Source organism: Sesamum indicum, linkage group LG6, assembly GCF_000512975.1.
Source record: "Sesamum indicum cultivar Zhongzhi No. 13 linkage group LG6, S_indicum_v1.0, whole genome shotgun sequence".
NCBI classification, from domain to species: domain Eukaryota; kingdom Viridiplantae; phylum Streptophyta; class Magnoliopsida; order Lamiales; family Pedaliaceae; genus Sesamum; species Sesamum indicum.
Window position 1 is genome coordinate 16,415,163 of NC_026150.1, and position 24,434 is coordinate 16,439,596.

The 24,434-nt window shown below is 40.0% G+C and overlaps 4 protein-coding genes across 5 annotated transcripts; 3 read left to right on the forward strand and 1 right to left on the reverse strand.

Annotated features, from left to right (window-relative positions):
• LOC105165042 lies at positions 630–2,652 on the forward strand. The gene is made up of 3 exons (XM_011083919.1): positions 630–718; positions 814–922; positions 1,030–2,652. Exons 1-3 carry the CDS (start codon positions 630–632, stop codon positions 2,650–2,652), a joined length of 1,821 nt encoding a protein of 606 aa, XP_011082221.1.
• Positions 12,489–13,256, forward strand: LOC105164638 (18.8 kDa class II heat shock protein). The gene has a single exon (XM_011083333.2). It carries the CDS (start codon positions 12,569–12,571, stop codon positions 13,040–13,042), a length of 474 nt encoding a protein of 157 aa, XP_011081635.1. The 5' UTR covers positions 12,489–12,568; the 3' UTR covers positions 13,043–13,256.
• Positions 14,537–15,438, forward strand: LOC105164640 (17.3 kDa class II heat shock protein-like). Its single transcript, XM_011083336.2, has one exon. The coding sequence runs from the start codon at positions 14,659–14,661 to the stop codon at positions 15,127–15,129; it is 471 nt and encodes a 156-aa protein (XP_011081638.1). The 5' UTR covers positions 14,537–14,658; the 3' UTR covers positions 15,130–15,438.
• Positions 15,409–19,955, reverse strand: LOC105164639 (probable 28S rRNA (cytosine-C(5))-methyltransferase). 2 transcript variants are annotated; one of them, XM_011083334.2, is made up of 13 exons: positions 19,554–19,955; positions 19,114–19,172; positions 18,927–18,977; positions 18,608–18,743; positions 18,142–18,227; positions 17,602–17,700; positions 17,443–17,496; positions 17,210–17,354; positions 16,904–16,965; positions 16,715–16,802; positions 16,362–16,442; positions 15,950–16,111; positions 15,409–15,799 (listed from the first exon to the last, which is right to left on the reverse strand). In XM_011083334.2, exons 1-13 carry the CDS (start codon positions 19,789–19,791, stop codon positions 15,549–15,551), a joined length of 1,512 nt encoding a protein of 503 aa, XP_011081636.1. In that variant the 5' UTR covers positions 19,792–19,955; the 3' UTR covers positions 15,409–15,548. The 2 variants fall into 2 exon arrangements, with proteins under 2 accessions (XP_011081636.1, XP_020550486.1); XM_020694827.1 differs by having other exon boundaries at positions 19,543–19,668.

The window sequence follows — 24,434 nt, forward strand, 5'->3', positions numbered from 1 at the left end:
CACCTAGGACTCTAAGACTAGTTGGTTGTCCAGCGTCTGTCGATGAAGGTTGAGTGGTCGGCCATGTAGAACGGTTGAGTGGCCGAAGTGCGCGTCACGGGGCCTAGTGAATGGGCAGCCCGTGACACAGTGTCAATAGGGGACGAACCCAAGCGGAGGACCACAATGGTAAAATTCTTGGTAGTGGACACACCGTTTGGGTACAATGTGATATTGGGCAGGCCAGGATTGAATTCGTTCAGGGCGGTCATCTCCACCTACCATATGAAAGTGAAGTTCCCAACGGACCGCGGGGTTGGAGAGGTAGCATGCGACCAAAAAGAGGCCCGGAAATGTTACAATTTATCATTGAAGGGGGAACCCGAAGCGAAGAAGAGAAAGGTCAAGGAGGACGCGGAGCCACGACCCTATGAGCCTGAACATCTAAAGCCCAGCGAGGAATACAAAGTCGTGCGGCTCACCCCCGAGGAGCCGGACAAAACCACCAGGATAGGTGTGAGCATGAAGGAGAAGGAGATGGCGATGATTGAGTTTCTTAAGGAGAACATGGACGTGTTCGCATGGGGTCGTCTGATTTCACGGGGATCGACCCGGAAGTGATCGTGCACAGACTAAACGTAGATCCAGCAATGCGACCCGTGCGGCAAAAGAAGAGATCATTCGGGAGCGACAAAAACGAAATCATCCGAAAGGAAGTGGACAAGTTGCTCAATGCCGGGTATGTAGCAGAGATTCAGTATACTGATTGGCTATCTAACGTAGTGCTTGTCCCCAAATCCTCCGGGAAATGACGAATGTGTGTGGACTTTACAGATCTGAACAAGGCGTGCCCGAAAGATCCCTACCCGTTGCCTCGGATCGACGTCATGGTGGATTCTACAGCAGGTTACGAGATGTTCTCGATGATGGATGCGTACCAGGGGTATCACCAGATCCACATGGCAGAGGAGGATAGAGATAAGACTTCCTTCATCACGGAGAAAGGAATCTTTTGTTATAACATGATGCCTTTCGGTTTAAAAAATGCAGGAGCCACATACCAGCGCCCTGGTTAATAAGATGTTCGGGGACCTGCTCGGGAAAACGATGGAAGTGTACGTGGATGACATGCTCGTAAAGAGCAAGAGGTCGCAGGATCACCTCGCGGATCTCGCCCAGGCATTCGCTATCATGAGATCATACGGGATGAAACTCAATCCAGACAAATGCACATTCGGAGTAGGAGGAGGTAAGTTTTTAGGATATATGGTCAGCGAACGGGGGATCGAAGCTAACCCGGAAAAAATTCAAGCCATCATGAATCTGCGATCTCCGACCACGATAAAAGAGGTTCAGAAGTTGACAGGGAAAATCACCTCCCTCGGCAGGTTTATTTCGCGATCAGCAGACAAAAGTCTCCCCTTTTTCAGGGTTTTGAGGAAGCCCAAAAACTTCGAATGGAATGAGGAGTGTGAGAAGGCGTTGCAAGAGCTGAAGGAGTACCTGACAACCCCTCCCCTATTGGCAAACCCGAAAGAGGGTGAAGAACTGTTCCTTTACCTGGGCGTATCGGAGCATGCGGTCAGTTCGGTGCTAGTAAGAGAAGAGGGAGGCCAACAGAATCCCATCTATTACGTGAGTAAAATGCTCCAAGGAGCCGAGTTAAGATACACGGAGATGGAGAAGTTAGCGCTCGCGCTGGTGGTCACCGCTCGAAAGCTACGACCATACTTCCAATCGCACAGGGTGATCATGCTAACGAATTACCCCCTGAAGCACGTAATGTCGCGACCCGAAGCGTCAGGTCGACTGATCAAGTGGACGGTAGAGTTGGGGCAATATGACATAGAGTATCGACCTAGGACGGCCCAAAAAGCGCAAATACTAGCAGACTTTGTGATAGAACTAGCAAGTGATCCCAATTTACCCATAGTCGTCGAGGAGCGAACCTCCAAATGGATGCTGCACGTAGATGGAGCCTCGAACGCCAACAGTGGAGGGGCAGGAGTATGGATACAGGGACCGAAGGGAGTCGAGATCGAGGCAGCTGTTCGTCTGGCTTTCCCCGTCACCAACAATGAAGCTGAGTACGAAGCGCTCATACTGGGACTAGAGCTTGCCTTCCAGGCGGGTGCCAAAGATTTGGAGGTGTTCACGGACTCTCAGCTAATCGCGCTGCAGATCGAAGGAACATATGAGACGAGGGAGAAAACCATGACATCTTACAAAGAGATCGCTCAGCAGTGGATGAGAAAATTTGACAGATGTTCGGTTTTGCAGGTTCCTAGAGCAGAAAACGACAAGGCGGATGCCTTATCCAAATTTGGGGCCACCATGGATGGAATTGGAGATCGCAAGATTGCTGCTCTGGTTCGAGCGCAACCGAGCATCGCAGGCGGGGCAGAGGTTCAGACGGTCGCAGAACCCGAATCATGGAAGGACGAGATTGCCAAATATCTTGAAGACGGCACCCTGCCCGTTGATCCCATTGCCGCTAAGAGAGTCAAATTCCGAGCCACCCCATTCACCATGTTATCAGGACAGCTCTATAAACGAACAGTTGATGGACCCCTCCTGAAGTGCTTAGACGAGGAGAGATTCATGTCATGCGAGAGATTCATGAAGGGAGCTGCGGTAACCACTCTGGAGCGAGGTCGTTGGCGCAGAAGATAATACGTCAAGGATTCTATTGGCCTACGATGGCAAAGGATTCCAAAGAGCTAGTGAAGAAATGTGAAAGCTGCCAAAAATACGCATCCCTGATACACCAACCTGCGACCCCGGTGAAACCAATCAAAATAGCCTGCCCATTCGACCAATGGGGGATCGACATTGTTGGACCTTTTCCCCCAGCACCGGCCCAGAAAAAATTCATCATTGTGGCGGTGGAGTACTTCACCAAATGGGTCGAAGCAGAAGCGGTCGCGAGGATATCCGAGAATGAAGTCATCAACTTCATTTGGAAAAACATCATCTGCAGGTTTGGTCTACCTCGCATACTAATTTCTGACAATGGTACGCAATTTCAGGGAAAAAAAAATCACGGGATGGTGCAAGGTGCTTAAGATCGCACAACACTTCACAGCAGTTGCGAACCCGCAAGCCAATGGACAAACAGAGGTGACCAACCGAACGATCCTCCATCATTTGAAAACACGGCTAGACAATAAAGGATCATGGGTTGACGAACTACCAGGGGTCCTATGGGCTTATAGAACAACACCTCGAACCGCAACAGGGGAGACGCCATTCTGCTTAGTATATGGAACGGAAGCTATCATCCCAGCAGAGATCGGTGAAGAGTCCCAGAGGGTGGCGATGTACGATTCCGAGGCTAACCAACAGGAGCGAAGCTTTGATCTCACTTTGATCGAGGAAAAGAGAGACGCGGCGTACGCAAGGATTCTGCACCACAAGGGATTGATGATGAGAAGCCAGGGTCGAAGAGTTCGACCGCGACAGCTCTAGGTGGGGGATCTCGTGCTCAAAAAGGTCGAAGTCTCAAAGCACGTAGGCAAACTAGAACCCCCGTGGGAGGGGCCGTTCAAAGTAGTGGAGATCAAAAAGAAAGGGACGTATAGGCTGCAGGACATGCAAGGGCGGAATTTGCCACGATCGTGGAACATCCAGAACTTAAAAAGGTTCTACGCTTAAACCTGAAAACTCGAACTGCAGCGGGATCGCACACCAAGGAGCCTGCGAAAGGCCATCAACTGCTGAGGGATCGCACACCAAGGAGCCTGCGAAAGGCCATCAACCGACGAATAGAGCAAGGAGCCTGTGAAAGGCCATCAACTGCTGAGGGATCGCACACCAAGGAGCCTGCGAAAGGCCATCAACCGACGAATAGAGTAAGGAGCCGGTGAAAGGCCACCAACCGCTGAGGGATCGCACACCGAGGAGCCTGCGAAATGCCATCAACCGACGGATAGAGCAACGAGCCTGTGGAAAGCCGTCAATCAAAACTTCTAGCAGATTACCAGATTGTATAATTAAAGGTTAGGAGGATTGTGTCCATGATTGAACGTTGTTATTGTTAAACATCTGTACCCACTGTAAATTCATTTAACTTGGCTTATAAAACTATGTGCACCTTTTTTATGCCCTTTCGTGCTCATCTTTTCTCTAATCGCAACTATGCCAATCTGCCGAAACAAAAAGCGAACTGAAAAAGACGCGTCCAACATGCGAACTGAAAAAGACGCATTCAAACAAAACGCGAACTGAAAAAGACGCGTCCAAAATGCAAACTGAAAAAGACGCATTCAAACAAAACGCGAACTGAAAAAGACGCGTCAAAAATGCGAACTGAAAAAGACGCATTCAAACAAAACGCGAACTGAAAAAGACGCGACCAAAATGCGAACTGAAAAAGACGCATTCAGACAAAACGCGAACCGAGAAAGACCAAAAAGACGCATCCAAATAACATGTGATCTGAAAAAGACACACTCAAAAAGGGACGCGACATTTTGGAGGTCAAAAACGCCTTGTATGCAAAGGCAAAATATTGCATGCAAAGGTAAAATTCGGTTACAGTGATCAGACGATCGAAATCAGAAACGATCATACAGAGAGAGGCACATCAAATCGAAAGAGCAGTTTCATTAATGAATGGACATTTACAGATTCACTATGCCCCACGGATCAGTTTCCCTAAAAATGTACAAGTTAGTCAAGGGGAAGAAGGGGTCATACAAAAAGACCAAAAAATTCTGTCAAAAAGAGGGGAGGAGTTTAAGCAGCTTCTCCATCATCTTGGTCCTCAGCCTCGGCTTCCATTTCTGCGCGTAAGACCATGAATTCGTCGTCTTTCAGTTCGGGGTCCGGAGGATAGGGTTGAAGATCGCCATCAAGAGTGATATCCAATCGGCTGCAATCAAAAGACTCTTGGAACCCGCCGAGTTTTTCGATCTGGTACTCGCAGGTCTTATAACCTTTGGCAAACGAGTCAGTAGATTTAAGTTCCAAGGCAGTCGTAAAAGTGTCCGTCTTCAGAAAATCACGGACAGCAGCCATTCGAGAATCAGCCAGGAGTTTTTGGTGTTCCTCCAGAGAGATGCGACCGGACTGGCCTTCTTCAAAACCTCGTGCATGGCCTTCTGCCAGTCCAGCCTCCCGGCCAGCATCGAACCCCTCTTTCCTGCCTTCAGCCAGGGCAACTTCCCTTTCAGATATGGCGATCTCTCTCTCTCTCCTGGCGACGTCGAGCTCGCCCGATAAGCGTTTAATCTGCTCAGCATAGGACAACAATTCATCCGCATGCTTCAGCGCCTGGTTGTCCAGATCCACCACCCGGGCTTGAAGCTCTTGCACCTTCTTATCGGACTTGATGTAGTTCTTGCGATAAGACGTGCATTTCAACGACAAGCTCCGGAGAAATGTTAGACCCTGCAAGACCATTGTTATATGAGTTCGGGCAGATAGGGGCAGCCTGGGGATAGAAATTTACCTGTAGCATAGCGTGGGCTCCGAATTGCTCGACCCGAATAGGATTGGTCATTACCAGGGAGCCTTGATCGCGAAGTGAGGTCAGTGAATTGTACACGTCAAAAGGCTCCCCCTCGGCCTCAGCAAAAAGCACCGTGCTAGTGGAGCCATCCCACCTCGAAGGCTTCGCCCGGGAGGCGTCAGGCTGCGACTCAGAGCCCGCTGCAAACCCCCGGGCCTCTTCCCAATGCAAAGCAAGCTGCTCCAGCTTCAGAAACCTGTCCCGCTCATCTTCTTGGCTGGACTTGTCCGCAGCTTCCCGAGCCATCCTGCTCAGACTCTTAGGCCGTGGGGACGGAGATTTTGGAGGATCAGAAGGACCCGCCGACTCCTTCCCCTTCGAATCTTCCTCATGCCCATGTTTCAGCGAAGACCGTTTCCTTTTTTTCGGCTTCTCCCAACCAGCCCTCTCCGGCTTCTCAGACTCCACCCCTTGATCGCCGCTGATAGTATCCAAGTTCAACTCCAGGTCGCTGGAGTTATATTCGAGAAGAGGCAGAGAGGGGGTCCCTTCGCTGTCGACGAGGATAGGCTGGCGGTCAGTAGGACCTGGCGACACACGGACTTGTGACGGAATGGGCGCTGGAGGAAGATCCTTAGGGGGAACAGGACCCTTAGCAGTTTGATCCTTAGCAGAGGTAGAGGCGACCTGTTTCCCCTTGGCCTTCGCCTTGTCCACTTTGTTCGCAGCCGCTTGCATCCGTAGGGCATTGTGCGAACTCATGATGATGCTATCTGCAAGACAAACAGACACGTAAGCGCGGTAAAACAGGACGATCAGAACAGCGAGAGAAGAGAAAATCACCTAAGGACTCTTCAATGTGGAAGGATGTAGGAGAAAGCCCAGAAAGTTGTAAAACTTTCTCAGAGAGAAGCTTATTGGGGTCATACTTATAGGACATTAGACTCCTTATTTGGTCACCTTCTAACCCCCCTCCACTAGTTTTCGGAAGAGGTTTATACTTGGTCCACTCGTTTTTAAAGGGCCAGACACCTCTAGGAGGTCGAATAAAAATATAGCGATCTAACCAGACCCCTACATTCGACTTCAGGGCGCTCAGATACCCACACTCGGGCTTGGCCGAAAGGTAGAAGAAACCTCTACTCCCAGACCGTTTAGAGGTGGTGAAAGTATACAGACTCCAAAAATTGTCAAAACTGGGTTCAAAACCTAAGAATTGCATTATTACAACAAAAAGGGGTAATAGAATTAGGGGAAAGTTGCATAGGACATAACCCCAGCTTATTCAAAATCGCGGCCACAGGAGGAGCCAAGGGAAACCGGAGTCCGGCGTCAAGGTGTTTAATAGAAAAAGCACTAAAACCCTCGGGGGGACGGTGCAATGCGATCGAAGGTGGCAGGGATGATGATGTCGTAATCGGACGGAATATGGTACTTCTCTCTGATCCTAAGAACCGAGGTCGTTACCTTACTAACCAGGGCTTCCCAAAGGTTTTTGGCGAGCCTATCCTGGAACCTAGCGAGAACCGATGGGCCAGCTTGCTTATCATGAAGCTTGGAAATAGGAAATTGCTTGTTTCTTTTCGGAGAGGTGGAGAAGGACACATGAGCAGACCCTGACACAGACTTAGAGGCAGAACCAGACTCGGACCTAGACACGGACTCAGACGCAGACACAGAGGGAATGGCAGCAGATCCCGAACCAGGATGCGACTTAGAGTTCGAGTTAGAGCTGGAAGACATCGTACCTTAGAATAGGATGGCTTTGGAAGCTGCAGATCGAATTCGAACTTCAAGCTGTAAAGAGCGGTCGCAGAAAGTCAGTATGTGGGGCAGGCGAAACGTTTTGAATGCGGGGAGTATTTATAGACAAAATACCCTCGGGATACGAGCCACAGAACAAACCGATGAGACGGGGACACGTGTCCGCAGCGACGGTTCGACTTCCTCAAAGGCACGAGCGCGCACTTTGAGAAAGTGAGGGAGTAATGATGAGTATCCAAATATCGCACCTACAAAAGGACCAAAACGCCCCTCATTAAGGGCATTATAGTCATTTTGCGATCAGGATCCGCGTACGTTGTAGCAGACGGGTCGCAGTTGACCCGACCCGGATCGCGTACACCGACCGAAGACCCGGATAATGACCACCGTTCGATCAGAACGCGCACCGACGAGATGAGGCCACGTGGCCTAGTACTTGACGTACAACTGTGTTCTATAAATAGACCCCGACGCACCATAAATGAGGGAACTGATACGTATTAATTGAGACCGAATTTCTAGATCGCACCTATTTCTCTCGATCAACCTAACTTGAGCGACGTATTAATTGAGACCGAATTTCTAGATCGCACCTATTTCTCTCGATCAACCTAACTTGAGCGTCGGAGGTCATTGTCGGGGACGTGCCCGACGAGCTCACGGTTCGTGTTTTAATTCTCAGGGGACCCAAAATCTGGTCTTGGACGAATTGGCATTCTGAAGGGAGATCGAATCTGGTCTTGGACGAATTGGCATTCTGAAGGGAGATCGAATCTCGAGATCGCATTATTCGACCCGGATCAGATTTTTTATATATAATTTATTGATTAGATTTAACATATATTATATATTATATATATATAATATATATAATACAAACACGACAGGTGCGGATGGAGATACGAGCCTTTACATGCGCCTGCACGCAGCATTCTCTTGGGCTCACGGATGTAACTTGCAAGTGGGGATCAACATATATGCAAGAATGCCGCCTCATCGGCAGGACAGCGGCAATGAAGCTTCCATCATTGTCCCCAACCCATAGCGACAACCTCCATTAACAGCAAGTGACGACGGAGCGGACGCATCGCACATGCCAAACACGATGTTGTTAACTCTGGTGGTGGCGGCTAGGCAATCAATGAGATGGATGGGAGGGCTTGACTACTCATTAAAAAAAAAAGAGAGGAGAGAAAAATAGGTCAAACACATCTGCCTCAGCAGAAAAAATGCTGATGTATTTTTTAGCTAAAAAACCAACAAAAACAAAAACACACTTAGACAAGTGTGTTTTTATCTCATCTAAAAAATGGACTAAAATTAAATCCAAACATAGACAACACCTGAAATAGGTTCTTGGCGAGTTATTTAATTTTTTATTATTAAAAAATATATATATCAATATAATTATATTCAATATATTAATAAAAACATGACGAATCGTGATTTAATCAATAAATTATCCCCAAAAAATTAAAAAATGGCCAAGTAATCACGACACCAAGTCGTGATTCTGGATCTCGATTTGGCATTTTTCGTTTTTTTTTCTTTTGGTTTAAATAATTTTGTATAATTTAATTATATATAATTAATTTTTAACAACATATTAAAATCTAAAAAATTATAAAATTAACATTGCATTAATTTAAAAAATTTCAATTAAGGGTACAAATGTAATAGCGTATTTATTTTGTACATTGTAAAAAATTACAATTTTGCACTCGCTCATTTTGCGCCTCATTTTCATCACCACCGAACCGACAGTTCGCTTACCAGGATACACAAAACCATCAACTGCAACAGGAGTAACAAAAAACGAATCGGACAAGCACTATAAGTTCTTTCTTCAGGATGGCCTATCCAACCCTTTAATCAAAGGTTGTTGCACCAGCCTTGTCATCACTAAAAAGGCTGACCGTGTGGTCAGCCTTTTTAGTATACATATATATATATACATATATTGTAATTTATATATGTGTATATATAATTTATATGTGTATATTTATATAACATATATATATTATAACTTATATATATGTACATATGTATATATACATTATATATGTATTGTAATTTATATATAGGTATATATATTATATATTTAAATAAATTTGTATAATTTAATTATATATAATTAATTTTTAACAACATATTAAAATCCAAAAAATTATAAAATTAACATTGGATTAATTTAAAAATTTACAATTAAGTGTACAAATATAATAGCTAATATTTTTGCACAATTGTAAAAAATACAAGAAGTATACAGTTATTCCTGGCAACCCAGTACTGGCACATCTAATTGTGTTGAAAAATTCGTTGGGCTTGTTGTCGTGCACGCGTTTGCGCCCAATCCATCTCGTTGTGAATACGTATTGTTTGATTTCAACCAGGGCGTGAAGATATGCGAATAGTAGGATTGTGGACCAACTCAAATCCCAGTACATCACAATAATCTTTAGAATGCACAGGTTCAAATGACTTAGAATATGTATTCTTGTAAGGCATTATATCGTAATAATCCTTCACCATTGATGCAGCATTAATCATATATGCAGCACATACCGTTTGAGCGTAACTGCAAGGAATACCAAATTTAGTCCACTTGTCGCAAGAACATTCTCGGTTCGCAATTTTGACAACATGGGTGTTGACTCCATATCCACTGTGACGTTTTGTAACAACCGAGGCGGACTATTGGAACTGATAGTATTTGGTGACGGTATGCTTAACAGAATTTTGATGCCAACGTGTGAACATCTTATGTGCAAAATCCGTCCACAGTTGGTTGTTGGCCAACATTACAGAACTTCTCGCTAACCTCTCGCGGAAATAATGGACACTTCGTTGAAACGTCATCTCAGCAATTGTTGTCAATGGTAGGCGGCGAGCGCCTTTCAATACTCCATTTATGCATTCCGGCATATTTGTCGTCAGAATTCCGCATCGCCATCTACCGTCATGAGATGCTGTCCATTTTTTCTTGTCGATATCACTTATAACACTCCCCATGACTTTGTCGTCCAGTATGCCCGTGCTGTTGCATTACTTCTATTGGGGGGATTGATGTGCCCAGATTCCTCAGGTAACTATGTATCATTACTATATCTCTCAAAATTAGAAGATATGAAAACAACGAGGAATTATAGTTGGGGGAGTGCTGTGCTGATATTTTTATATCGCGAATTATGCAATGCAAGCACAAAAGGCAAAGCGGCAATTGGTGGCGCACTACAATTGCTACAGGTAAAATTTACTTAATAACTTTTACACAATCTTTTTGCTATTAATATTATTTAATAACACATATTTGTATTGTTCGTGCAGATTTGGGCATGGTCACGGATTACTCCACTTTGCCCTGGACTTGGTACCCAGCGATTATTTATGGGCCAAGTCCAAATGGACAACAATCGCTGGCTCCCAGCAACACCATATGGTGCTACTTGGAATTGTCAGCACACTTTCACCCGAACAGTACGGGGAATTGTCCGGGTCATAAGAGAAAAACTGGATCAGGTAACTTATTTTTTATATTATAAGTACATTTATACCGTGAATTAAATGCATATTAAGTTACATCTTTTTATTTATTACAGTTCATATGGCAGTCATATGGCATGGACTCGGATGTCATTATGGCTTACGTCGATGAATTGGACCCCAAGTTGTGGAGGTCATCATGTCCATTGATATTCTACGCCATAGTTGAAATGCATCGTCCCGAACGGGTTGTTCGCCAATTCGGGATGAGGCAAAATGTACCAGAATCACGGAAACCCGAGATATGAGCCTCCATCAGATTTCCCGTAAAAATCACACGGGCGCAGATTGGTACCTACAACACATACATTATATCACTAGATGGCAAAGACGATATGACACGGTTGTACATAGGCCACCCATTTCTAATAGAAGGGAAACAGAACGAGGTTATTAGGAATGGTACTACAACATAACAAGAAATTTCGTATCGTCATCTATTGATAGACGTGTGGAAAGAGGATACCAACCTGGAGAAGCACCTATATTGCAAGTTGTGGTATGTTGTTATATAATATTACATAGTTTATTTTAGATTCTTTTTTAACAACACAAGGCTCATTATTTTTCTACACTTTTCAGGCAAATGAGGTGAATGCCCTTGAAACTTTATGTTGATCTAGACCACCAAATATCGAAGGATATAGTCAATTGGTGGATAGATTTGAACATGAGTTACATATTATCAAGGAAGTTATAACCCAACAGCCACAGCAAATTGCTTCTCCATCTGATGATGCTCCCACAACATCCCACATGCAAAGAAGAAGTTCTAGCCAAATGTCAACTGGTTCAGTTGAACGTCATGATATTGGGGTGGATATAGCTGGTCCTTCTACAGTATATCCATCTCAAGATTATTATGTGCCTCAATCGCCTCAAGATTATTACATGCCTTAACCATCTCAAGGTGATTGATTTCAATCGACTCCATATATGTCAAACCAAATATAAGATTATTCTCTTGACCTTGGTCTTGGCATTAATCAACCATATGCACAAGGATATAATATTTCACCAATTACATTTTCATCGTATGGTGCATATCATGACAATGTGAATTCAAGTTCCACAACAACATCAAGTTGGTTCGGTGGTGATGAAAATGAGGCGCAAAATGAGCCAGTACAAAGTGTGGGCAAGAAAATAAGAAGACCTCGGCGTCAACGCCACAGATGGAATTGTGGAACGGGTGGATATTTTTTACATTTGTAATTGTATAGTTCATTGTAATTTTTTACAATTGTACAAAATAAATACACATTTGTACCCTTAATTGTAATTTTTTACATTAATGCAATTTTAACATTATAATTTTTTGGACTTTAATATGTTGTTAAAAATTAATTATATATAATTAAATTATACAAAATTAATTAAATTAAAAAAAAATGGCCAAGTCGGAATTTCTAATCACGACTTGGGCAGAAATTGCTATTTTGGCAATTTTTTGTGTTTAGTCGTGATTTCAAAACACGACTAGACATAATAATATTATATTATTAAATATAATTATATTAATATAATTTTTTTTAATAATAAAAAAATAAATAACTCGGTTCTTGGCCCAACTTTTCCACCGAGTAGCACTTTCCTGATGGTTCCTGGAGAGAATCGAACAATATAGCAATCTCCCATTACTCATCATTCTAATTTCCTCTCTACTTGACACGTAATAAAAAACTTGAAGGCTCTAGCAACAACGAGCAGGCTGTTAACCCCATCCAATCCATCCCTATATAAAGACCCCATACGTACAACCTCTCTCATCTCCAACTGCAGTGAAAGTATTTAAGCAAACTCATCAAAGTTGTGTTCCAAAGAAAACCGATGGATTTGAGAAACTTCGGCTTAGACAATTCCCTCCTCTCCACGCTCCAAGACATGCTAGATTTCGCGGAAGACCACGAAAAACCCACACAGAACAACCCCTCTAAAGCCTACATCCGCGACGCCAAAGCCATGGCGGCGACGCCGGCGGACGTCAAAGAGTACCCCAGCTCCTACGTTTTCATGGTGGACATGCCTGGAATCGCGGGCGGAGATATCAAGGTGCAGCTGGAGGACGACAAAGTTCTGGTGGTGAGTGGGGAAAGGAAGAGGGAGAAGGAGGAGGGAGTGAAGTATCTGAGGATGGAGCGACGCCTGGGGAAATTCATGAGGAAGTTTGCGTTGCCGGAGAATGCAAACACGGAGGCTATATCGGCGGCGTGCCGCGACGGCGTGGTGGTTGTGACGGTGGAGAAGCTGCCCCCGCCGGAGCCAAAGAAGCCCAAGACCATTGAGGTCAAGATCGGGAATTAAAGGCAATATAACTGACGAGTTTACGTTTGTATGAGGAGGCTAAGGAAGTTGTGTGATGTGGTTGGTAAGATGACGATGATGATGATGATGATGTTGTTGTTTCTCGTTTTCTCGGTGATGTACAATGAAAAGTAAGCATTTCGCTTGTAATTAATATATAAAAGTTGTGTGCATCAGTATAATATAATCTATTTCGCATGGGAATTTAATTTTTTATTCAAATCATATTATTCTTTTTTATTTAATATATATGTATATATTATTTGTGTAATTGTTAAATGTATGTATATATATATATGAAAAAATGAAGTAGAAAACTGAAACAAAAGAATTTAATTCAAACTGATGCGTGCATTAATCCAAAAATATGAGGATAATGATGTCAACTATTCGAATTAGATGAATATGTAGATAGTGCGATGATTATTTGTGTAATTGTTAAATGTATGTATATATATATATGAAAAAATGAAGTAGAAAACTGAAACAAAAGAATTTAATTCAAACTGATGCGTGCATTAATCCAAAAATATGAGGATAATGATGTCAACTATTCGAATTAGATGAATATGTAGACTAATTAGTGGCATGTAATAATTGTAACATTGAAGGGAGTATGGCGAGTGGATAACATGCGACAGATAAGGCTTGTGATTTATTGTCGCTAGGAATTAAGAACATAAGTCAACAATTATTTTCATTGAATTCATATTATTCTTATTTTTGTAAACCATATATAGTAACCTAATATTAGTCTTCTTTTGGCCGTTAATTAATTTCTAATCAGAATTACAAATAGTATTTGTATCACCAAAAAAATTAAATAAATTGGTACAGTATAATTTTAATTGTCAAAATCAATACTCTTATCATCTGTTCTTTGTCAAAAATTGAAAAAACAAATTCTTTGTCAAAAATTGAAAAAAAAAACAAAGAAGAAGAGAAGAAAGATATTCATATTTTAATCACCAAACTCAAACCCCTGATTCTTTTATAATTTTTGAAGTATTAAAGGAGCCTGCTTGATGTATGTGTATAACTTAAATTGTTATTATATATATATTAACTTGGCTGAAACTATGAGAGATAGTACAATCATGAATCAAAATTAATAAAATAAATTAATTTTAAATGTGTATATTAGAAAATTATTAATTAATTTAATTAATAAAAAATAAGTTTATTCATGGACGAATGTCGTAGATAATTCATATTTTCCCTAATTATCTGTAGTATTTATTAAAATTCGTTACAATAATCTCCCTTGATAAATGCCCTATAGATATAAAAATATCCAACATCAAATATAAAAAGTGAAAAAAACAATTAAGTTGTCTGATATTCTTTTTCGGATCAAAGCTGTAGTAAAGAGAAAAACAGAAATTCCAAATCTCCCTGCCATCTTGCCACGTATCAGACATTACAAATTCTAGAAAAACTCGGATTGTACCTGATACTCCCAGAAATTTCTATTTGCTCTCTCCAGAAACTTCCTCCTCCTCCTTTCTACCCATCCTATAAATGAACTAACCAACCACATCTCACTCTCGTTGCATTCATGCGATAAGCATCAAAATCTCCCGCACAACAATCCCACATTCGGAGAAAGATCAAGCATGGACTTCAGATTCCTCGGATTCGACGCCCCACTTATGCACACCCTCCACAACATGATCGACACCGATGACTCCGAGGGCAACAAATCCATGAGCGCCCCCACCAGAACCTACGTCCGCGACGCCAGGGCCATGGCCGCCACTCCCGCCGACGTCAAGGAGTACCCCAACTCCTACGTCTTTGTCATCGACATGCCGGGCCTCAAATCAGGGGACATCAAGGTGCAGGTTGAGGACAACGTGTTGCTCATCAGCGGTGAGCGCAAGAGGGAGGAGGAGAAGGAGGGAGTCAAGTACGTGAGAATGGAGCGCAGGATTGGCAAGTTCATGAGGAAATTCTCGTTGCCGGAGAATGCCAACACGGACAAGATCACGGCGGTTTGTCAGGACGGAGTGCTCACTGTTACGGTGGAGAAACTGCCACCGCCGGAGCCCAAGAAGCCCAAGACTATTCAAGTGAAGATTGCTTGAGACAAATGTGTCAACTTTCCAACTGCTACTGTTTTATGGAGATCCTGGTGGAGAGGGTATTTATGGTTTGACGCAGCGAAGAATGTCGGGTACAATTACTACTATGCATCCCGAATCTAAACCAATCTTAAATAAATGTGTTGTGTTTTCTTGTGATTGGTGGAGATAGGACATAGTTGGATTAGGATTTTCCCTTGGTGTTTGCACAAGGTTTGTTTGCTTCCAGTTCTTGGATGATCTATGTAGCATGTAAGAGTTATCACAGTATTTGGTACGTAATGAATTATGAACGTGTGCTTTCCTGTTGCTCATTTCTATTTTTCGAGTAATACAGTGTGTTGCTACATACTGAAAATCACATTCTGCAGTTAGAAATTTGCATACAACTGGGTAAAAAAGTCTGGGAAAATTTAGACGCCTTAGGTTGCTGGTGCCTGTGCTCTCTTTCGCCAGAGTGTGAATTGTTGGTGAGGCGAAACTTTAAGCATTTTGGCAATAAAAATGTTCAAAGGTTTTCTAGTCCTACAGGAGCTTTTCCTAGTGACACTGCCTGCATGGTTTTCTGCATTTTTGCTACAGTCTTCAGGCTGATGAATGCCTTCCCGGACGAACAGAGCGATGAAGAAACCTTCTTTGTCTATGGTCAAATCCGTCCTTAACAAGTGTTCAGCTGAAAACAAAGAAAAATATGATGCGAGAAAGATTGTCAATAATACAATTGAAAAGAAACTCGCCTCGTTGCATCTCTTAACCGTCATATGCCCGAAAAAGAAAAGTTTCCCCTCCCACCCGGCCAACATCCAGATAACGAAAAGCTTACCCCCATCAAACGTTGGGAGGCCACGGCGAGGCCACTGCGGAAATGTTGTTGCCAGTTGAAACCCATAGGATGAAGCTATAGGCAGAACAGAGTTGACGAGATCTTCATTTTCAATCTGATGAATTGAACACGTGCTGTAAACGATTCTCTCCACTGCTGGGACTATAACAAAATTCAAGAAATAAGAAGTCAATGCTTTTGTTGAGACAAATCCATTCAACTCAAAATGAAACGTGGAAATAGAGGATAAGAACATTGCTGTTTTTAGGAGGTTTCTTGACAGGATCCAGAAACCCATTACGGCTGGCATGTGTAAAGCTTTGAATATCACAAAGACAAATTATTATTGGAGCAATATTGAGTAATTAAATTGAATTTGAACAGCACGATGGTAATCAAATTTTAGGCTTACAAGATAACGCGTGTTCCAGCACCTTCTTCTGAAAACTTGCAAGCTTTCGCAGTCGCTTTATGTCAACCAGATCAGTCCCACCTGGTGAAAAATCCCAAGAAAGAGAACATTTTGAATGAATAAAACCTTTGTAGAAGAGCTCATGATAATAACAACATAACGGAATTTGCTATCAAGCTACTGGATAGGAGTATTTCCTGGGTCACATGTCCTCAGGATCAGCTTGTGAAAAACATGATATGCACTGTTAAGTGCGAGAATGAAACAAATCAATTAAGTGATGTGGAAGGTGTTAATATGAAATAGTAACATACAAAAAGTGGCACTTCCACAGACAGAGGACTAAAAATGACCTGCATTATGTGATGGAAGTAAATGATCTAATCTCTCAAAAGCTGTCCCTGATCCGGAACATGATGGATCTAAAAGTATAGCACGAACCTGCAGAATGGGAGGAGCTATTCATGAGAATTTGAACTTGTATCAAGAAGATAAATCAAGAATGAGAGAATTCAGACAACCAAAGTACTCTTCAGAATCACCTTTGAATAAGAAGGATGTCTAGGATCGAGATTTAAGAAATCTTCATGCATAACTTTTACATCTAGGCCGAGTTAAGTTTGTCATCTTTGATGCAATAATCAACTAAAGATGTCAAGAAGAAACAGTTATTAATTGGTAGACTGCTTCCCATGTTTTGGATAAAGCAGAACACTGAAGAGAAAATACAACAGCAAAGAGAAAAGAGGAGTTGGATCCCATTGGGAGAAATAAGCATCGTCACATCAAGCAAAATATTCAAATTAGAGTATGGACTGGTCGACATCAACAAATGATGCAATGGATACTTGTGGCTCCAGCCAGTTTGACATTATCTTTCAAGCGCTTAACCCTTTCCTTGTTAAGTTCACAAGCTAAAATTTTTCCCTCGCCCTTCATAAGAGCAGCAAGGTGCACTGTTTTGTTCCCAGGAGCTGAACAGGCATCAATGACCTTCAAAGAAACGGTCTTGTGTTAGGCAATAACAACTGTGAAATTAGAAAACTATATATATATATATGAGGATCTACTAGTACCACACCTCCCATCCAGGTTTGGGTCCAAGAGCTACAGCAGCCATAGAGCTTGCCTTTCCCTGAAACAAAAAAGATACTTATACTTCCTATTCGTGGTACTTACTCTTCCAATTAACAGTCACAAAAGCATTAATAAGACGCTTTAACCTCCGGACAGTTGGTACCTGCAAGAAAATACTTCCATTCATCACTAGGGGATGATTGTGTAAATCAGCACCTGGTGGGAGAATCAATAGGTCTGGGACTATGTCATCCTTTTGGACCTGAGTGGTAGAGGCAACAGCAACACAACTTCATGTATGAGATAAACATGTAATTAATCTTGCAGGCAAAAGGTTACATCAATTATGTGATTAATCTAGTAAGAGTAACCCTTGGTTTTTATTTTCCAAAAGTACAGATTATGTAGCCATTATCACAACTATCTTCTTTTGCAACAATCTAGTGTCACTCTTCCCCAAACCTCTACCCTCTCACCTTCCTTGTCTGAGGTCTTCTTCGTTTTTGGTTTTATATGAAACATTTCTACAACATTTTCTGGTTTTATATGAAACATTTCTACAACATTTTTTTCCTAATCGACAATTTTCTGCTCATTGACATCCGAACAAAGTCACAGGTTTTGCACTGCTCTTGATGAAGAAGCGTAATACATGAGAAATAGCTTAACTGTAAAGTGTACTGATTTAAAGAAAAGATCATACGGCATATTGTTGTCTTAATTCGCGTATGGCAAACTCCGTATCTATCTTCAGAGTATTCACACGAACATAACGAGGTTTCTGCAATTCTGCAGAGACAGATGATTAAGTTCAGGGAAAAAACTGAAGAGCTATATAATACTTAAATCTGTGATGTACTGGTTCTTTGGTGCATTTCCTCCGACACATGGAAAAAAAAGTGTTTGAAACAGAGAAAATTTTCTGTATATAGATGCCCCAGCTTGGTTATGGCATAGATTTTACAGCCTGCTATTGTGAGAAATGCACAATGCCTACCAAATCCAAACCAAACTACAAATACAACAAACCTTGAAAAAAGATGGTGGTCATTCTTCAATTTCAAACTACATTCTCAGAAATCCTTGATAATGTCATATTTTTAAAATCGGATTCGGTATAAGAGTAAAAATGTTCACCAGATGCAGGAAACTACCAGGAGTTTATATACCAGAAACTTTATCAAGAGCCACCAAGTCTTCTACATCTTTCACCCCCTTGCGCCTTAAAATCCGTGATAGAGCTGATTGTAATGCATCTTTTTTTAGCATGAGATACTTCTCGGCATCACCAGTAAATGAACCTTTCTAGAAATAGATATTCAAGTCAACAATTTAGAAGAAACATGAAAATATAGCAATGCCAATGCCAGGAGAAATACCCTCATGGGGGATTGCAGAAAATAAACAAATCAACAGCAAGGACACATGAATCACCTAAAACTACTCAGATCCTCATGAGGAAAGAAAAAGGAAGTGGCAAAGAGTCACCTGTCCAAAGAGTAAGTCATATGTGATGATATACATTAATTCTTTCTGCTTCTGTAGGAACGGACACCAATAAGTAAAAAATTAAGACAATATCAATATCAACAACATGGTCAAGAGCATACTATAAGTAAAACAGACGTAACTACTTTTATATAATTAAATCAAAATGTGTTCTATCAGTTATTACCTTCCACTTGGCACTTAGAACATTTGCACCGTCCATGACATCCTTAATAAGTGAGAGATCTACAGATCCAAAGCAACAAACATTTTTAAGAGTGATTGACCGACCGTTGAAAGCTCGTTTAAGCTTTATTTGTCAACTTATCTCATGAACTTTAAACACCATTGATGTACTATAATTATTTAAGCTCAGCTTGGTCTCAGCTCATTAAGCTAAAAAACTGTGAAGCATATCAACCAAACATGAAATTTAACCAAAGGTTCTTCCAGGCTGGTACGTCATTAACAATATATTAAAACAAGTTTGCTGCTGTCTGCTCTGTAGATTCAATTACTCTCCTAATAACAAACAATTTTTCGTTCTTCCTAATTATTGTTCCAAATTGTTGCCACACTTATTATACAATTAAGTTGAGTGAGGAGTGTTGCTAACTTGCTACATACGCTTGAGAGTTTGGCAGACCAAGGCAAAAGTAGCCTTCTTGTTCCTGATGGAAGGGCTGTAAACAAGCGACTTAATCGAGCCGACGGCTCGGCGCCGAGCGTCCCCCTGGAGCATGCTGCGCAAGACCTTAGCGGCTTCTCTCCGAGCGAAGTAAGCCGATCGTTCGGCATTGCTTTGCCGCTTTTCTTCCGGCTTCCGTTCTTTAGCCGCCGATGTAACCGGATTTCTCCGAGCCATAGCTCACGCTTTGACAAAAAGCGGTGAAGATTTTTATGTCAATTTTTGAACAATCGCATGAACTTGAAAACGAAGCAGGGGAGTCCAGGGTTTAGGGTTTCTCCATATGGAAACGCGATTTCGGTTGCTTAAAACGACTTTTCAGTAAACACACAAAATTCATTTTCATCCCTACTTTTCGGACGGACTTCAAAATTATCCCTATCGTTTCAATTAACTTAAATTGGTCCATCCAAAGATTTTTCAATTACATGATTTCTCTGAACTACCCTTTGTGAAGTTTTATCTTTTGATGAAATCATTTTGTGTCACTCACATTTAAATTTCTATTGCAATTTACACATAAATTTGTAGAAAAAAACTCAATTTTTTTTTCAAACTAGTTTTGCATTAAAGAATTTAATATTTTGCCAAAAATAAGTACTTTTAGAAAAAAAATAATATTTTTGTCAATATACTTTTACATTTAAGAAATTACTTTTGTAAACATATACTTTTGCACGAAAGAAAAAATTAATAGTTTTGTCAAAATATATATGTAATGTCATGATATATTTATTTATAAAATGATTTAGTCTTGTTTATATATTTTTCTGTAGCTCACTTTTTCGAAGTCAACTTTAACTTAATAAGAAAAATTATTTAGTTTTAGCTATATTTCAAAAGTATCGAGTAAACTTTTTTCAATATTAACTTTTAAAAAGGTTTGTTTGATGCATAAATTATATTGTTGTTCCGACAAATTCTACATAATGTTATATAAAAATAGTTAATAATTTAAATATTGTTTACTAAAAACTAAATAAATATATACTTTTTGTTGTTATCTTTGATAAATGAGAGCTCTTATCGTATATAACCTGTAAAATTATTGGGTCAAGACCACAAATTAGGCATACTAGCCCAGTCAATTAAGTGATGAGTTGACTCATCAGCAGGATGAATAAGTGCCCACTAGCAGGACGAGTAAAACCCATCAGCAAAGAAGAAAGATTCACAGGCTTATTTGCTAATTTACTAAACTGATTGGGCCAAGAAATAAGTTTATTTCAGTCGGACACGTCATCATACAGCTGTGAGAACACGTCATGTTGCTTGTCAACATCTTTGTGTACATCACCCTAAAATGTCTTCAGGTTGTTCTAGGTAAATTGATGATAAACGAGCTGAAAAAATCTGTAAATAACTAATTCCCAAAATTGTATGTAGATTTGCTAGGGTGCAGTCCAAGTCACGTATCTCAGTCAATATTTATCCAAATCTAAAAAGATTTGTTGTGGATGAAAGCCAACTAGAATAGCTTTCTAATGACGTACGGAACTTAGTAATTAACCTCATATCCAATTTTGTACAAGCCTATAAATAAGAGGTCTTGTGTAGTTTTATGGTAACATCACACTTATTCTCAAACTCTCACTTTCTTGCATTATTTTCTCTCGATTTTTAGGCTATTTCAAGCCTATATTTTGCACTTCACATGAATATAATAGACCTTGTCACCATTTTAAACTATTATTCTCACTTTAATTCAAGTTTTTTCCTTTTTATTTTTTCATAAATCGTTACTGACTTAAGTATCAAAGTGCTAACCTCTGTTTTGCAGGGTAGTCCTCTGATAATTTTAGGACTTCCTTAAAATCCTTCAACCCTTATGGTGTTGCCAAATTTCTAGTACGCATCAATATATATACTAAATAAATAAAATTCAACTTAAAATTAAATAAAACATGTAATATTTACTCGTCTTTAACAATTACTAATATCTTTTTTCATGTACAAAACATATATTTCTCTGAACTTGAGGACTTATGTATAACGAAATATAAATATATCTAATAATTAAATATTTATTAACTTAAAACTAAAGAAACACATATACTTACTAACTATTGATGAAAAAATTATTTTTTACATGCAAATTTATGTGCAACGGACTAAATAATAGTTGAAATTAAATGCGAGGGAACAAATATTTAACATAAAATTTTAAGAAGAGTAATTATGGAATTATTTGATAGAAAAATTAATGTCGAAAATTTATTGAAAAGACTAATATAAAATTAATGGAAAAGACAGAAATGACGTTGAAGTTAATTAGTTTGAAAAGTCAGGATAAAAATAAATTTTACCCAATAGTTGTCTATGTATTGTTTCGCCAATTTAGAGTATTTAAGTAGTAATACTTTATCAAATCAAATACATCACCAAAAGTTAGGCACCATAGTAAGCACGTCTCAGAAATCGCCACCCTTTTGAATGACAATTCATCTGCGCAGTACGTAAAATAATATGAAAATATCATATCATATTATGTTTTTATTGAAATTCTCAGTCGTCAACTTTTTATATTATAGTCCTAATTGGACAAAGTAGTTTCACTAGTCAAATGATTGCTTCTAGAACTTAAGATATTCATGTATTTAGTTTAATGAATCTGAACCCGATTTATAATTCTTATCAAATGAAAATATATTAATTGGAAATTCAACCACTTTCTATAATTTGATACGATCAGGCATACGTAATATATATATATATATATATATATTTAATATATATATATATATATATTAATAATTTACAGAACTAGTCGGCTCCAAAGGCTATAGATCATAGGATCAAGCATGCCATCTCACTTTATCTATTGGTTACAATTCACTACTGTTGAGTCCCTAACATATTTCAGAATACCACATTGATGTCCAAACAAATATTGCCACTAGTTTTAGTAAAGTACTGGTAATTTACAACACACTCTATATATAAATATAATTTTTTAATATTATTTAAAGTGGAATTGTATTACTAAATAAAATAAAAAAATAATAATATGTTAATATTAATTTTATAAGTGGTGAAAAAATAGATGAAACTAATATAATAATAACAAAAAGCAACAACTATCAAAAGATAGTGGGAGTAGTGGAAAGTTAAATAAATTAAGTATTTAAAAAAACAGATAAGAAAAAAGGAGACACCAAAAGGGTGTTCTGCTTAATATATAGTATAGACTAGCTGCAGTGGCATGCCGTTCCTGCGTGCATATAATAAAAAATATTTTACGCTTTAAAATATATTATGAATACAAAAAATTATACTGATGGGTACGGCCCAAGAAAGTCTGGCCCAAGAACAAGTGAGGAAGCCCAAGGCTCCCTTCCATAAAAACAGCAGCTCGAGTAAAGGAAGTTAGCATAGCCCAATATTATGGCCCAAATACTAGATAACCGACCCAACACTCGTGTACATATCCCTCTTTGGAGCACACGTGCCTTGTACCTGGACCCTTCACATGTCCCTTTTGTCCAGTATGAATGACGCGTGTTGAGGGAGGTTTCCTCAAGAGCTCGGATTTTTGAGTCAGCTAGACTCCCTGTGGACCAGAAGTCCTCCTCAACCAAGGACTCTCCCCCTCATCCGAACAACGATCCCAATTGCAAGATTACTAAAAGATAGGGAGGAATCATGGCTTATCTCAACCAACTCTATCCATTTACCCCCAAAATAGGAAGCACGTTGATTTCTTGATGAAGAGGGATACTCCGCTATAAATAGAAGCTCTATCTCTAGGTGGGGGGACACCTTCAACAGCTGACTTCTAGCTATTACTCTGTTGCATTCATTTTGCGCTATCAAATACGAATGTTACTTCTACTTTACGTCATTATGCTTCATTCTCTCAATACGTTTTCTTATTTTGAATTATTATTTCCTAAATCCAATACTAACTTGGGCGTTGGAGTGCTATCTCTTTGTTTTGCAGGTTCTTTTTTTCCAAATCTTTTGTTATTCGATTTGGGCTCATTGCTCGAAGTCCAAATTTTTTGGATCCGTACGAAAATCGCACGCAATATATATATATATATAAAACAACACATCATATTTCCAAAAAAGAAAAGAAAGAGAGAAAGAAAGAAAGAAAGCAACAAAGAGAAAAAAGAAAATCAACTCAGAAGTATTATTGACATAATAATAAATTGGTGTTGTGGTATCATAACTACCCTTTGTAAGAGAAAAAGACCTTTTCTTTTTATATAGTATAGATATATTACTTTGCATTAGATCCATGTACCCTATCATAAGTTTGATTGTACTAAATCAGACCATATTACAACTGTGATATACTTAACATTTTCTTTAAACAGTACACAGATCACAAAACAAATATATTATACTTGTTGTATGATTAGTTCTCGATCGAGCTTAATGCAATTTGCCCCCTATGATATCGCATATGAACGAATTAACTTCTATGATGAAACAATAGCAATTTATCTTCATGTCTTTTTTAAAACGAAGCAATTTTCCTTCCTATTTAAAAAGATAAATGATTTCATTTTACAAAATAGAAGAAGATAAATTATTGGATTTTAAAAAATATTAAAATATAATTTTAGCAGGACGAAAACTAAGAAATAGGAAAAGTCGACGCACAATTCGTCCAACCCAAGCCCAATACAGTGGCAGTTATGCCCATGTCCATTTCTCAGTTAACATCAGCAGCTGATGTTAGGCACATTTCACGGTCCCACAACTCATTGGATCGCTTAGCCACCACCACTAATAAGCAATAAGCAGCCACTAAGAAGCTTCTCTCTGCATAGCAGGAACCTCACCAAGCAAGCAAGTATAAGAAAGCTACC